The sequence below is a fragment of the Corticium candelabrum genome, chromosome 11 (genome assembly GCF_963422355.1).
Source record: "Corticium candelabrum chromosome 11, ooCorCand1.1, whole genome shotgun sequence".
Classification (NCBI taxonomy): Eukaryota; Metazoa; Porifera; class Homoscleromorpha; order Homosclerophorida; family Plakinidae; genus Corticium; species Corticium candelabrum.
Window position 1 is genome coordinate 8,270,926 of NC_085095.1, and position 15,818 is coordinate 8,286,743.

At 39.3% G+C, this 15,818-nt stretch overlaps 4 protein-coding genes across 7 annotated transcripts; 2 read left to right on the top strand and 2 right to left on the bottom strand.

The window, feature by feature from the left end:
* Positions 1 to 1,289: 1,289 nt before the first annotated feature.
* LOC134187471 (aflatoxin B1 aldehyde reductase member 2-like) lies at positions 1,290 to 6,083 on the bottom strand. 2 transcript variants are annotated; one of them, XM_062655589.1, is made up of 12 exons: positions 5,992 to 6,083; positions 5,867 to 5,928; positions 4,435 to 4,495; positions 4,332 to 4,371; positions 4,128 to 4,274; positions 4,017 to 4,066; positions 3,867 to 3,946; positions 3,737 to 3,803; positions 3,566 to 3,672; positions 2,899 to 3,068; positions 1,557 to 1,637; positions 1,290 to 1,486 (listed from the first exon to the last, which is right to left on the bottom strand). In XM_062655589.1, the coding sequence occupies exons 1-12, from the start codon at positions 6,052 to 6,054 to the stop codon at positions 1,419 to 1,421; spliced, it is 996 nt and encodes a 331-aa protein (XP_062511573.1). In that variant the 5' UTR covers positions 6,055 to 6,083; the 3' UTR covers positions 1,290 to 1,418. The 2 variants fall into 2 exon arrangements, with proteins under 2 accessions (XP_062511573.1, XP_062511574.1); XM_062655590.1 differs by having other exon boundaries at positions 5,867 to 5,942; positions 5,992 to 6,079.
* A 22-nt stretch (positions 6,084 to 6,105) lies between these two features.
* On the top strand, positions 6,106 to 7,736 carry LOC134187474 (coiled-coil domain-containing protein 181-like). The gene is made up of 3 exons (XM_062655594.1): positions 6,106 to 7,100; positions 7,158 to 7,268; positions 7,462 to 7,736. Exons 1-3 carry the CDS (start codon positions 6,130 to 6,132, stop codon positions 7,475 to 7,477), a joined length of 1,098 nt encoding a protein of 365 aa, XP_062511578.1. The 5' UTR covers positions 6,106 to 6,129; the 3' UTR covers positions 7,478 to 7,736.
* Positions 7,737 to 7,917: 181 nt separating this feature from the next.
* On the top strand, positions 7,918 to 9,169 carry LOC134187056 (uncharacterized). The gene has a single exon (XM_062655172.1). It carries the CDS (start codon positions 8,037 to 8,039, stop codon positions 9,072 to 9,074), a length of 1,038 nt encoding a protein of 345 aa, XP_062511156.1. The 5' UTR covers positions 7,918 to 8,036; the 3' UTR covers positions 9,075 to 9,169.
* A 278-nt stretch (positions 9,170 to 9,447) lies between these two features.
* Positions 9,448 to 15,518, bottom strand: LOC134187473 (ubiquitin carboxyl-terminal hydrolase 16-like). Of its 3 annotated transcripts, XM_062655592.1 has the most exons (18): positions 15,425 to 15,518; positions 15,215 to 15,300; positions 15,075 to 15,155; positions 14,409 to 14,459; positions 14,255 to 14,352; positions 14,100 to 14,194; positions 13,957 to 14,042; positions 13,847 to 13,894; positions 12,519 to 12,602; positions 12,309 to 12,442; positions 12,156 to 12,243; positions 12,004 to 12,094; positions 11,783 to 11,928; positions 11,583 to 11,726; positions 10,685 to 11,525; positions 10,340 to 10,624; positions 9,901 to 10,175; positions 9,448 to 9,831 (listed from the first exon to the last, which is right to left on the bottom strand). In XM_062655592.1, exons 1-18 carry the CDS (start codon positions 15,510 to 15,512, stop codon positions 9,535 to 9,537), a joined length of 3,018 nt encoding a protein of 1,005 aa, XP_062511576.1. In that variant the 5' UTR covers positions 15,513 to 15,518; the 3' UTR covers positions 9,448 to 9,534. The 3 variants fall into 3 exon arrangements, with proteins under 3 accessions (XP_062511576.1, XP_062511575.1, XP_062511577.1); XM_062655591.1 differs by having other exon boundaries at positions 10,340 to 11,525; XM_062655593.1 differs by lacking the exons at positions 13,847 to 13,894; positions 13,957 to 14,042; positions 15,215 to 15,300; positions 15,425 to 15,518 and having other exon boundaries at positions 10,340 to 11,525; positions 14,085 to 14,194; positions 15,075 to 15,147.
* Positions 15,519 to 15,818: the final 300 nt, after the last annotated feature.

Sequence of the window (15,818 nt, forward strand, 5' to 3'; positions counted from 1 at the left end):
AGTCCAGAGACAAAGATGTTCAGCTTGGTACTAGACTTGATCTTCCTCTGGTGCCAAAGAATGCAGTTAAGTGACCCATATGACTGAGATGCCTTGGTTATCCGTGTTGATATATCAACATTCAAGGTGCAATTATTAGAAAGATAACTTCCAAGGTACTGAAAGGATGGTACCACCTCAATTGGATCACAATCAGGATGCAGAGAAATGGGAGATGGAGAATGGGCATCAGCTCCAGGTAGGACAGCTAGAAGCTTGGTCTTCTTGTAATTGATGGTAAGCCCCATGTGATGGAAAGACGAATCCGGAGATGTCAGCAGGGAAGATAGACTTTCATAAGAATCAGATATCAATGCCATATCATCAGCATATTCAAATTCTGACACCGACACTTCTGATGTAAGCTTCTTCCTGTTTCCTACCAGGTCAGCATCATGAAGATATGACAAGCACACACCTACATCTGGTTGGTGATCAGTAATGACAAGTCGAATCACAGAGTCAAAGCAGAGGTTGAATAAGGTTGGAGCAAGTACACAACCCTGTTCGACACCACTAGAAACAGAGAAATGATCTGAGATTTTACCATAGGTCCTTACAGTGGCAGAAGTGTTACTGTGCAATGCTTCAATGATTTTGAGCAGCTTAGATGGCAATTGGTAACAATACTGAAGAACAGACCAGAGAGCTGCTCTATTGATTGAATTGTAGGCCTTATGGAGGTCTACAAAACAGATGTATGAAGGACGATGGTACTCCCTGGCTTTTTCCATCAACACCCTGAGAGAAAAGAGTTGGTGGGTGCACCCTCTGCCCTTGCGGAAACCACACTGGTTCTCACGCAAGAGGGCCTCCGCTCTGGATTTGATCCTGTTCAATATAACACACGTAAAAAACTTGCTGGGGATGCTCAAGAGGGCAATGCCTCTATAGTTGTCGCACTCGGAACGACTTCCCTTCTTGTGAAGAGGGACAATGAGGTGGTTCAACCAATCTGAGGGGATACTCTCGCTGCTCCAGATGAAGTTGAACAGTGAAGTGAGCCAGCAGATGGTTTCGCCTCCTCCCAACTTCAGCAACTCAGCAGATATGCCGTCATCTCCTGGAGCCTTACCATCTCTGAGCTGTGCGATAGCTACCTGAATCTCATCTTCAGATATGGGCCGGGACAAGTTTTCATCATCTGGGAATAGTTCTCTGTAAGATGGTGTGGCAGCAATGATGTCGGGTAGTGCATCAGTATCCAACCACACACACACACACACGCGCGCGCGCGCGCACACTCACACATAAAATTTGGAAATGTTGTGATACAACTAAACAACATGTTCAACAACAAGCTCCATGTTTAACCAATAATACAGCAAGCAACATCAGTATTCACTGACAAAATGAACTACAATCACTATTTGCAATTGTCAACGAAAATAATGAGGACAGAAAGCTTTGGTCATCTGCCATGCTTCATCAAACACACCTACTACATCTGTAGAAGAAGAGTTCATACAATTACAATATCATTGGCAGTCTCTAGCTGTTTACATATGTTTACCTACCTGCATCCAAAGGGCCTCCTAAGTAAGCATCCAAATCCTCTTTCGTTTGTTTCAAGCTTGTTGTTCCAAGTATAATTCCATCTGTCCACACAACAGTAAAACACAACAGAAGGTTATTCCCTAAAGATGTCAATTTAGACTGCATAACAAAGCAAAACATATCCAAGTGGTATTATCAAATTACATCATACTATAGAAATATACTATATCAACTGAATGAGTCACTGGTATTCTCAAAGAATCATGTATATGGTTGGTCTTCAAAGCACGAGAGTTATAGTCAAATAACAGAAAGAAAAAGATATAGGATTAGTGAAGAGGCAAGTTCTAAACACAATCTTGAAATGTCTGTCCATTCAATTCATAACCAATATACCGTATTTCTTCAAATGGTGGCTGCGGCCTCTGTTCTTAACAAGGTTATGGAACTTAGGCCTCTAAACAAGGGTGGCTTGTATACGAGGGCAGCCTCTATTTTTTAAATTAAGTCTCTACTTCACACAGTGACACGTTGGTACTTGAGTGTCACATTTCTTTCTGTTGAACACTTTTGAAGGTACCAACCGTGGCAGGTTTACCTGTAAATGCCACGACTATTACCCTAGAACTATCAGAGACGAGTCCATGTAATAGGATGAGATTGACGCAGACGCATCAAAAGAGTGTTATATGGGCGTGGCCAGTAACTGTGCAGACTAGTGTGGCTTCAATTTTCAACTATTCTCTTCAGCTATTTTCAACGGCTTCTAAACGAGGAGGATTCTTTTTGAGGGCAACCACTATTCGAAGAAATACGGTATTGGTCAACCTTGAAATCATATCTTCTTTATCTTCACTTCGCACACAAGTTTAAAATTAGACAACTGTAATAAGACTAGTCACTACTACATAACCAGAAAAAGGCAACAAAACAAATGAATTATTACCATCACTAGTATCATCTTGCTTAACAAGTGTACATGAGCCCATGCGATGGTGCAAAGATAATAGAAAGAAGAGATAATGACAACCAAAATCACACACATCATCATTAACTCCAGTCCATACTATAAGGAATTTATACAACTGCAAAGAATGCCAAAATTTTACATGTCTATGTTGGTAAATTTGACAATCAGTTTAGTCTCATATGCATTCTAAAGTGACTGTGTTCCAGGAAGCAATCTAACGTAGCTAAGCTTGCAAGCTTATCATTACACTTTTTCAGATTATCTGTAACTTAATTTCTAAAAATTTAAATATAAAAAATCAAAACAATGAGAGAAAATACTGCTAATCATGGATAAATTTTTACGTTTAAAAATTCCATCTGACCATGCCTGTAATGAGTGCAGTAAAATACCTCCTTGTTCTGCTGACAACTTGGAATGCCACTTAAGCCAGCGAATGGCTGCATCAACGAGAGAAACCTTTAGCGATCCGTCTTGGTGTGTTCCATAGGTTTTCTTCAAACTGTTATGAATCAGTTGAATGGCTCCAAAGTATGCTTCATTCCAGTAGCGATTTCGATAGCTGACAAAAACAAATATGGCCACATGCCATGTACATCATTTCCTCATTTTGCCACTGACATAAGGCAATTTCTATTTAATTAAGATGTTACTATGTAAAGATCTAAGAAGTCAAAAAAGCAGGCATTGTTAGCTATGCATTCCATTTGCATGCAGTCTTCCTCAATTACTATAGCATAGCAACATGAAGTACCTAATGAGAAAGTTCTTCATACAACCAAATGCTTACAGGTCTGAATCAGATTCATAAAATAGATGTCAGCTAAAATAATCTAATTATGCCAATTTCTCAACTGTCTATTTGCTGCTGACAAAACCAGGAAACCATAATATAAGTTATAAGTCAATGTTACTGAGACAGAGACATAGATACTATCAGAAAAATTGTGATTCCAAAGATAGGTACTGAATATCACTTACAGTACCTCTGTAACAATACACGTCCAGTGGCAAAACAAGAAAATGTGGGCAAAGTGTGTGTGTACTTAGAATACTTACGTTTTTGCCCAAGTTCCTCCAGTGCCAAAAAAGCGACTAACTGGTTGTCTATCGGGTTCTTGTGCTGCCTCAAATTTGTATTTTCCTGTCAATAAACCACCAGCCAGCTACGTGCAGATGCAATGCAAAATAAGTACATGCCATAAATAAAAAGTGATTAGTTGTTGCTACTGGATTATATGCATAGAACCGCATCCCAAGATGTCGTATGGCAGGAAACAATTCTTCTTCAACTTCCCTGCAGTCATTTCAAGTAATACCAAAATAAAAATATCCCTACAATCAATTCATCACTGGTTACCTTGTAATACCATTGTACATTCCTTGATACACAGTAGGAACTACCCAGCCATTTTGTTTGCAAATATAGTAAGCTTCAACCTAATAAAATACCAACTTAGTAGATACAATGATAGAGAGCACTATGGTTGCACAAATGTGAATGACTTACAACTTCCCATGCAGCATAATTTGACAGTCCCAACTCCTTGAACTTACCCTCTACAAAGTTGCATACCAACACACTGATCACAGCAACTGGCATTAGGCACAGTTTTCTGACCAACATATAATTGTTGACATGCTTCTAGTGTCTCTTTGATGGGTGTATTGTGATCAGGCATATGTAGATACAAGATGTCAACTGACTGCTTCTGAAGACACTGAAGAGAAAGGTTTGTTTGATCTGTAAGACTGTCTCGTCTCAAACCTACAATAATCAACACACTGAAACTAATTAAGCTAAATACCACACTGCTGAATATACTGTTAGGAGGAATTGGATTAGCCTTGGTTGCGATCGTAAACTACAAAAACAGTACATATTACCTCACAACAATTACAATGTAACAGTCACCAAACTACACTACCTTGTTTCGGAATTCAGCAGGTAGATTGCCTATGATCTTCTCTGATTGACCATTGCTATACCTACATAAATATGAATGTATGAAAACTAGCAACTAGATAATAAATTAATGCAAATAGAAATTCTAAAAATGACATTTTGATGGCCACAAGCGACAGTCACAACACAGAAAATTAAAGACAAAGTTGTTGCATTTCTATTTGCCCGATCCTGTTCCTGCTGCAGAACAGGGTCGCATTTCATTACCTCTTCTGGCTCTTCTGGCAGAGTCTTCTAAGACGTAGAAGAAATGGGCAGAGCCAAAGGTGTCAGAAGAGGTGTTTTCACTGAAACACTCAGAAGAAGTTGGAAGAGATCGCGCTTGTGCAGTAAAGTTGCTAAACCGAATGTTTGCAAACAGAATAGATGAAAGTTTGTTGTATATACGAGCCAATTGCTTGTTACTTGACTGTGCACTACAAGCAGACTCTCGATCGTGATCATCCCTTGTCTCCAAACTTGGGGATCCCCAGGCTGTCACTTCACAAAAGACACCCATTTTCTTCTCTGCTGCTGCTTTTAACCTCTTCTGTCCTTTTCCAAAAAGGGTAAAGAAACACCCCACTTCTTCCGACATCTTCCAGAAGAGTCAGAAGAGGTAAAGAAATGCACCCCAGAAGCACTATGACTATGAGCAATGCTTTTGTTACACATCATATATACAATGTATAATGTTCTTCCCATTGGTTATGGAATGCTTTGACTGCTAGTCTCCAAAGAGTTTGGAATATTTAAAAAAATAGCTAAAAAACAACTTTTTGCAGAGGACTAATTTTGAGTAGAGCTGTAACCAACCTCCATGAGTGACTGTCAGTTAGATTGTGGGAATACAATGCCCGCATGACTTTGCGGAGATTGTTGCTGGAGGCACAAGACTTGTTTAATGTAGCTTAAGAATATAATATCTAGATACGAAAGAAAGATCGCGAGAGAAAATTCCACCGTAAATGGTTAAACAGAATGTAATTCTGAAACAGTTCAACTCAAAGGCCGTTTATATTAATTTACTTATACATACAAAGGTATATGGCGATCATGAATGATCTGTGCAATAGCATTTTCATGCATTGCTATAGTATACCTTCGATAGCTAGGGTTGCCTCAAATTGGTAATAACGTAATGAGAAGCTGTGACCGCATGACAGTTAGAAATCTAGCTGTACGTTCCAATAAGCTTAATTAAGGATCAGTGTAAGAAGAAGCTCAAGTTGAAATCTAGAGAATTCAAGCTGAAATAGAATTTTACACCTGATAACCTAAACCCAGAAAAGAGGCAATTCTGCAGCAAGTTAGGATACCAGCTAAATGGTGTGCACGAAATACACGAGTGGTCGATTCAGTCACGTGATTGACAACTTTATGATTCCATCATGCAGGCGATCTGCTTTTCCTACATTCTTGCTGTATCAAGTTCATTGAAGCCACTCTGTAGAAACAGCTCCAGTACTTGACTAGACTGCAACACCATACCTACACAATTAGTTCTAGACTACCGCATGACGTTCTTACCACAACTTACCTCTTCTTTGCTCATGCGACGTCCAAACTCCATTGTACCATAAACAACTTTTACAGTCGCCATCACGCTATTTTGCAGGGCGCGATTGGTTAATCACATACGGGGAAACTTCGATCACGTGCTCAGCGTAGCAACGTCATGGAAAACAGCAGTCCAGATTCCTACGCTAGCGAAGAAAGCAAGCGAGAAAACAGTGAGGAAAGTATACAACTTGTTGATGAGAAAGGCCAAGATGTGACGAATGTGGATGAAAAATGTACGCAGCAAACACAAGACGAAGATGGAGAACAAGTCCTGGTAGAAAAAGATGGAAAATTTGAGTTGGTCAATGCATCAGAAGTGAACGCTCATTGGAGCCCGCAGTCAATACAGACAGTCTTGGAGGCGATCAACATTAGCGATGTAGGAACGATGAATGATGTACTTGCAGAACACGGCGAAGAAAAGGCTGGAAATGTAAAGTCAACATGTATAAGAGAGACAGAGGCACATAATGAAGTTGATGTGCATCCACCTGACGAGGAAATCAGGCGTATTTTGGATGAACTAAAAGCAGAGAATAGTTTGGTTACTAGTGGATCCGGAAATGACAACGTTCATTGTGATACAGAGATGACCAGAGCACTTGTATCTGAACCTGCACTACAATCGCTCGTGTCACCAGTTTTACAGTCAGAAAGGGAAGTTTCTGTACACGCACAGAATGTACTGTACTTCCCTTCAGGTGGTCATCTAGCGGCTAGTTCTATAAATCACAGAAAAGAAAAGTTAAAATATTCGAATGGGCCCAGCAATCAGCAACAGGACAATGAAGCTGCAAGACGGCTTCAAGCTCAGGAAGCATTTAGGGCTTGGCTTTCTGCAAAGAAAGAACAGAAAAAGGCAAAATTACAGAGTACTAGAATTGCGATGGAAATGCAACAGGGCTTTTCATGGACTGCGAGATCACAAGCTAGTAGGGAGGACTGTGATGCTAGATTTGGAGAATGGCTTCAGGAGAAGAAAAGGCAGAGGCATCGTGAATTACAGCTACAGACCAGACAGCAGCAGTTATTGGATGAAGAAATAGTAAAGCCATCTGAACACGAAATTGAAACAGCTTACAAACGGTAAAGTATCTAAAGAACAGAATTTTGTTGTTTTATACAATGATGACTTTGTTCCAGATGGTTGAAGGGTAAGAAAAAGCAAAAATTTGCAGCAAAAACAAAGGCAGAGTCTGTCCAGAAGCAGCAGAAACTGGAAGCAAGACGTATTAAACAGTCTCTTGATATGAGGTACTGTCCATGTTATTGTGTTCTGCTTGTGGGCATGTGCTTGTGCAGTCTCCCATAGCCAGACCCTTTTTACCACATCATACTTTCAGGTGAGAAGTATGTATGACTCTGCTAAAAGGGTCTGGCTATAGGTGAGACTATATATAGTGCTTGTGCACCAATGGTGATCATGCACATTCTTTGTTGTTTGAAGGTTCTCAATGGCTTAAATCTGAATTATACAATTGAGCAATATCCCAAGTTACTTTTTCAAGTGTACATGCTAGAATATGCTTGCTGCATGCAGTGATACTGTCTTTGTCAGGATTGCTAATCAGGTATGATTTTAGTTACACTGCTTTTCTGCATGCACGTTACTTATATAATTTCTGCGTACATTCCACTTAGAATGTGATTATTTGGAATTTTATGGTGTATTATTGACTACCACAGTGAGTGTATACGTGCCTTGCACTAAAAATTCCTATAAACGACTCTTTTATTTAGTCAAACGCGTACATATGCGTATTGTCAAAATTTAGTAGAAAGCTAGTCTTGTTTATTACTCCTGTGCATTTGTACGCCGCGTGAGCAATGCGCATACTGTATGGTGTTGTGGGCCAGCCCCGTTATCCTAGTTACCATAGCAACTTCGTCCTCATGGGTTGCGGCAGTACGAGAAGCGTTACTGTCTCCTTTCAAGTGCCAGTAGGCGGATCTGGATCTGTACAGACACAACCATCGTTTGAAGATTCACTTTCAGCTGCTCATGATAGTGAAACATCGGTTATGCCTCTTCGAGCAGCCTGCAGCTGCAGCTCGTCAACAGGTACCGGTCATGTGAAAGGAGAAAGTGACACACAATCAGCTCATAACTCTTGCAAGATGGAGATTCATGCGAACATTGCTGCTGAAAATGGTGAGCCAGATGGGCGAGAGTTAGCAGTATCTGACACGACAGGAAGGGAAAAGCACACGACACCTTATAAAGAAACAACATCATTCTGTGACGCGTACGATCACAACAATACACGTATCACCAATACAACGACACGTTTACGTCAGTTGCATGACAATGAAGTGAAGCAAGATGCATACGATGAATCTGTGCAGAGGGTGCTGCAAACTAAATCAGCAGATGAAGTTGAAGGTAAAGAAAGCAATTTCAATGGAGACCATAACATGGTTGATGACGAAGGAAGTGTAGATCAAGCAACTATAGTAGTACAACATAATTCAGGTTCAAGAGACATTTGTGAACGTTCTTCTAAGGCAATATTAATAGAACACAAGAAGGATAATCCAGTACATATGGAAGAGAAAGATAGTCAGAACTCGAGCTCACAGCTGTCCGATAAAAGATTACTGAGTGGGGGATCAGGCATTAGGTTAGCATTACAACAACTACCAGAGTGCCAAAAAGACACCGCCACATCATACTTCTCTGCAGATCATAGCACAAAGGAATTGTCTGATAATAACACTGCAGACAGTGATCAAGAAACAGCATTGCTTACTACATGTGTAGTTGAAGATGTCATCAGTAATACTTGTAGTGCAAGTACAGAGTCACCAAAGCCTAGCGAAGAGACACCTACTAAGGCTATTAATAGTTTTCCAAAGCAACTTGTTTCACCAAAAATCAGAGAACTGCAAAAAGTGCTGGGATTCATCTCTGATGATGCAACAGAAATAGATGGAGGGACAACAGATATGACAAAAGCACTAAATCCTTTTGATAAAAGAGCTGCACAAGATGTTCATAAGTTTGGTTTATTGAAAACCCCACCTATAGGCAGCCATTCATTTCCTTTTCATGGTGACTAAGTGTATTGCAAGTTGAAGAGATGTATATATCTAGTGGTAATATACTAGCAAGTTGTGTGAGCATATATAAAGATATTACACTACTCTGCTCTTAGATTGTGAACAAATTGAATGGAATTGAGAAACAACACATAGACTTGTAGAGTATGCATGGCAAACATTAAAATAAATAGCAACCCCCAAATCTCAACTTAGCTAATGCCATTGATGGTCTGACATTTCCATGCAGCTCCACGTCCTTTAGCTACAAGAAATGGAATTGGAATGGCATCCAACTCTACTCTTTCCTCGTGACCTATATACACTAACAGTTAAACATCTCACCACTAACTTACCACTTTATGCTCATGCACTGCAATTAGAAAGAGCTTTGCAATATGCAACCAATCAGACAAATCTTATTCAGCTAGTCATTTAGTCATTCGACAACTAATCAATAACTTCATTAGAAACCTCAAGGTTAATTCAGTCTTTCATAAAAAAGAATGTAAGCTTGACTTGACCTAACTCGGTCTTCACTCACACAACTAACTTTGGAGTCACTGATATGATACCAATTACTTTCTGTGCCAGTTGCCACAGCCTTGCTTTCAACCACAACTTCATTTAATTCTGGAATATCTTGTTTATGATTCAGTTGGCATGGTGATGAACGAAGTTTAACATATGCGGTATAATGACCACTTCGTAATGTTCCAACATGTTCCACAATACCATACAAAGAGTACAGAATACGACCTTCTTCATTGGCTGGAGTCTACATGCACATACACAAACATTTACAATCACAATGCAGCAGCAAAATTTACGTTTGTTGCACAGAAACCTTGCAACTGCCAGTGCAGAAAGGTGCCAAGTCTAGAATAAATGGAAAAAGCACAGCTTCTGTGATCTTTTGGAGACCATACCTGACCTGTTGAAAACGTTTCAAATGAAGAGTAAGCACTGGTGGAAGACGATGAAGAAGCAGTTGTTTCGTAGCAACTGTGTACACAGGAGGCATTGTGGGCTTTGTTTCCAATGGTGACTTTGCTGGTGTTTCAGATTCATGTCTATCACCTTGATTTTCACTCATGCCACTATCACTGCTCTCACAACAATCTACATACAAAATCAAATAAACATGCTGTGAAAAATAACAAGAACAGACAACAGACGGGTCATAACTTAAGAGAGCAATCAGACTGATTAAGCAGGCCAACACGAACAAGCAAACAGGATTGCAAGAGCAAGTGAATGAATGCATATGCTCAGCAACAACAAACCATCACTGTTTTCCATTGATGATATGGTGTTTTTGTCATCGATGTTATCATTTTCTTCATCTGGCTCCAAGTGAACAAATTTACTGCTGTTGTCTTCACCAACTGTAACAGTCTGTTGTTTCTTTAAAGCAAGCTTTGTGCACTGATTACAGCTAAACTTGTTCATGCCGTCTAATACCTCTGTAGAGCTGAACCGAGCCAAACAAGCTTGAACAGACAATTCTCCATGTTTGGGTAAATACGGAGGAGCAAGTGTTCCAGTCAACAGTTTTGAACATAAAACTTCTGTAATAGCATCATTAGCATCAGAAACAGCTGTTTCTGCCCGTTGACTAATCTGCATACCAAGATTCAGTTGCTTGGTGTTGTGCACAACATTGCCTTTACTTTCATAGTGACCACTATCATCTACTTTGTCAGCATTAGCAAGACCCTCTAATTCATCAGCTGCACCAGTGGTTGAAATACTGGACTCTAGAGTATTAATTTGAAATTGATCAATGATATCTATGTTTCTTTGTCTTGCAAAACCATTTTCAGTGACTGTTTTGGCACTCAATGTTCTGTTGTCATCTTCACATGCCATTTCCTGGACTGAAAGTAGATCAATACTATCGTAGCTGTTTGACATTACATTTTCTTTCCCCTCAGTTGTTGTTTCGGTAACTTTACATCCCTGTTGCAACATTTTCTCAGCATTCTGTATCATTCCATTAACTTTATCTTGAATTTGTAATATTTCAAAACTGCAGCAAAGGTCTGTATCGCTAGACTGCTCTAGTTTAGGTGAAACACACTCAACATTGCCATCAGTAATACTTGCTGCTGCATCATGCAATTCAGTTGTCTTTGATTTGACAACACATTGACATTCTCCATCATCTTCAGATGGTTTCATTAGATCACCATCTGTTATTTGGTCTCTGTCACCTGCATCTTGTTGTCCTCCTACAGACTGTACTGTCATGCAATCTCCTTGGTTAGTAAAATCATTGACATTTTGCAGTTCAGTAAAGGTGTGCTTGACATCAATATCTTGTGACTGCAACTGTTCATTGTTTTCATACATATTAGTAACAATAATGTGACTGGTCTGGTCTCTACTACTGCCTGATTCGTCTGCTCCTTGATCAGACTGTGATGCCACATTCATTTTCACTTTCTGAAAGTTTTTCTTTTTTGCATTCTATACCAGCCAGTCAAGAGTACGTTATACATGCATCTGCACAACCTTACAGCTTACCTTCCTTTTCTTCTTTGCCATCTGCTTGTGCTTATGTTTAGAAACCGCATTTGCCTGTGAGTTACCACCTTGAAATAATGCAGCAGCAGCAGCAGCCTGGACGCCTCTCTTACCACCCTTCTTCGGCAAAACAGCCACAGGAACCTAAATATACAAACAACTGATACAAAGCTGCATAAGCATTGGCTCGACTGTCTTACAGACTCGTGTTGTAACGACAGCGACAAATCAAGAAAAGACTCGTACACCACAGACACGTCATTACACTGCTGACAAACCACTGTACTTGCCAGCTCACCCCCAAACACACTGTCTACAAACGTTCGAGTTGCACAACGACCATATGCTAGAAAATAGTAAATACAACCTCTAGTGTATCAACTGCATCAATACAACACAAATTTCTTAAATGTAAAAATACTTCGAATCTTTTGCTTAGTTTCCTCCTCCATTCCATCAATCCTTTTCTTCTCTTTAGATCCAAAGCACTCTAGGATTCCCAACTTGATGCGCTGCCATGCAAATAATTCCTGACATCCACATACCCATGCAGCTGCGATTAAATAAACCTACTCGAATCTCTTCTGTCTTCATCACATCTAAAAGATACCTCAGCAACTCCTGACTGTCTTGCTGCTGAAAACCACGAAAACGTGCTGCTCTATAAACAGAAACATTAACTCTCTCATTTGTATAATGTAAACCTATCAAAAGAATTTAAGTTACTTCCTACAAACTTCAGCAAATAGCTGCTTTGGGCTTACAACTCCACGTGTGCTGGATGCCATATGGACAAAAAACTGCTGTAAAGCTAACGTTAGGGAGCCTGCTTCCTTGCAACGCTGAACAGTGAGTGGTGGCTGTTTGTATAAATGTACAAGCACCACTGAGCTGCAATCATGACAAAAGAAGATAATCTGATTTATCATAACTAACCAGTTCAGGTGGATTCAACACATGTGGAGCTTGCAGTGCATCTTCTGATAAACACAACAAAAGAAGAGGAGTCTGAAGAAGATTCTAAACACCAACATTATGAAATTAATTGCAAATTTTAATGAACCTGTTTAAATAAATGAAGTCCTAATTAATTAAACAAAACATGTTAGGTAATGAACAATAAAATAAAGGCTTCGTTTTAATACAAGATGTTATGAACCACACATTTCCAGAAGGTGTCATTACCTCATTACGGTCACACTCTGGAGTGCATTATGTGATATCTGCATGTGCAAGCAATACATTTGAAAACATAATCTAGGCGGAGGTATGTATGCCATAACATCAGCAAGTAGATGTATGTCATAACATCAGCAAGTAGATGCACATTGCAAAATTAAGAAAAAATACAAAATCAATATTAAAAAAGATGGCTGAGCAAGTCCCTGATAACTGAGCTCATGAAACAGCCAAGAAAATTGAAAATAAGAATTACTAGCAACTAATTACAGAGTCATTACTGGAAAAGCTACTCGTAAGATAAAGAAAGAGAAACGCATAACTTTAAGTAACTCACAACAACTAAAACTACATCTAATCATCTCAAATCCACGTACCGTTCAGCGACAAATGCAATGCAAACTGCTGTTAAGAAATCCAAAACAGTTTGAGTACATGCAAACTTTTGCATCTACACTCTGTGAAACCTATAAAGTTAATTTCTGGTAGCCAAAGTTAAATGCGTGTTAAATACTTAGCAAAAGCAACATCAAAATGTAAGCATTTCTTAATCACCAGTTTGCTACAGCAGCAGATGATGACTCAGAAGTTGCGGTTAATCCAACCAACTTCAGTAAAAATGCAAACTATATTAAATTGTGCACCAAATATTATCAAAGACTATCTTGAGCAGACATAGACAGAACTGCAGTATGAGTAATTGTACACCAAATATTATCAAAGACTATCTACAATAGACATAGACAGAACTGCAGTATGAGTAATTGTACACCAAATATTATCAAAGACTATCTACAGTAGACGTAGCCAGAACTGCAGTATGAGTAAATGCAGTATGAGTAAATCACTTGACTGATAACATCTACTAAACTTGAGTCTAATTAGCCTATTACATAACAACTGTACCTCCACATTAATACAGCTCCTAGACCCCATGCACACAAATGATGTTGTAGCAAACTATTATATTGATGCAGTCACAATTAAGTGTGTGTAACCCAAAATAGTAATCAAATCATCAGTTAGTATCACAGTGTTGCTCCTGTGTCAAGTATGTCTATCTAGTATATATTATTATTACTCACTTGCATGACGGCATTAAAGAAGCAGGTATTTCCAAGATTCCCAAGACCCTTCATGTAAATATAAATATCCATTAGAGCAATGCAAACGGGCATTTGAGTGTGCTAGCTACCCTAACAGACATGTCCATTGCACTAAAAGTAACAACTTCATCTTCACATTCATGGCTTCTTTTAATTCCTAATGCTGAACCGGCATCTACCAATACAGATCTTCAACTTAGGCACAGCTAGAACTAACATGGAAGTCACTTGCCCTTCTTAGACACAAGCATCTTTCGAAGATGCGTAATACAAGCATGCAACTGACTAGATGCATTAGGCAAAACATCATCATCACATTCATAGCACCTAGTAGACAAAAACAACTAGACCACAAATTCTAAAAACCTGTTGTTCAACTGCACTAACCAAACTTGCCAAGTTGCAATATTGACAGCAATGCAATGTGCTTTGGAGTTAGCAGCATGCTTTAATGCGTGTTGCTTAATAGAACTCCTTGAACAGCCCTATAAAATCATTAAATCAATTCACCAAACACAATTCAAAGGCTACTCGTTCATACCAAGTTACAACATTGCAAGCAAATACATAGCTCATCTTCATTGTTACTGACCTACAAGAAACATGTAATCATTTGACAAGTAAGTAGCAATAACACAGAATTTCAAAATGACTCAGTAAAATAGCTGCTTCTCTTTTCAAACGTCTACTGGTATACACTGGCTCAATGTATTACAACAACATATCTGCATGATAAACATATAAGCCACCTATAAATCATACTTTGCCTAATCAGGCTTTAGCAAGAAGTGAAAGATCACTAAGCCCATGCATGCAAGAATGTTCTTACACCACCTAAAAGCTAAATGTTTGTAGTAAATTTTCAGTTGCAGAGAACAACCTATCAGCACAATAAACCAGCAGTCTTTGGCTTGGTCATTCTCATAACCACAACAGACAATGAAAGAATATTTACTAGACAACAAGTGCTTAGTGATTTGTCAAAAATCAATTATCAAGTATGTCAATGAATTCTATAGCTGGCAGCCAAGCATTTTCTCTTCTGTGTTTCCATAGCTGCTAGATTGAAAACAACTTTTAGAAAACTTACAAATTAGAGAAACATTCTACAGCTCAAAACCCTAGAATATTACTTTTATTAACATAAACACGTACAGAAATTATAAATCAGCTCTCCATTAATTAATTAATTAATTAATTAACTTACGGTAACGCTATCTTCCACGTTGACATCATCTGTATCATCTGACCCTGTAGCTTGACTTTGACTAAAATCCCTCTGACAGTCCTACAATGCACGTTGAAAAAACAACCGCCTCTTGAATCACGTCTTCAGAAGACGCGCACCACACAATTTCTAATCTCATTCTCTTTCTTCAGTTTCTTGATGTTCTTTAACTTGACGGCATTACAAACATGAGGGCAATGCTTCCCTACACAGTTCGTAAACACGTTCACCAGCTTTGTATACAAGAACGTTACAATTTACAAAAATTTTGCCTCCTACAACGAGCGCTAGCGGAAACAGCAAAGAACAGTTGCATTTTATTTTATTACCACTATTTTCATGATCGCTGTCACGACCAGCAGATTGCTTCTGCGTATTTTGTTGCTGTCTTCGATACCTCTTGTTTTTCTTGCCCATCGCATGCGCACATGCGCTCAGCCTCGAAGCACAACCCTCTCCAACGTGGAGCGCATTAGAGAGATAGCATGTCTATCTGTCTGTAAGAGCGTTTCTCCAAGACAGCGAGTGTAATTTCCACCGAAGTTTGCTCGCGCACGCCGAAACGACGAAGGTCGCAAGTGAAGCTGTCGTCGCCCTTCCGGATTTCCCGGGACAGAGCGGTCCTGCCCATCGTACCCTGGTACCTCCACTCGCGTACGAATTTCTCTGGAACGGCATATCGTATCTCCACCGAATTGAAAATGCTCGTCCCGACGTCGTACG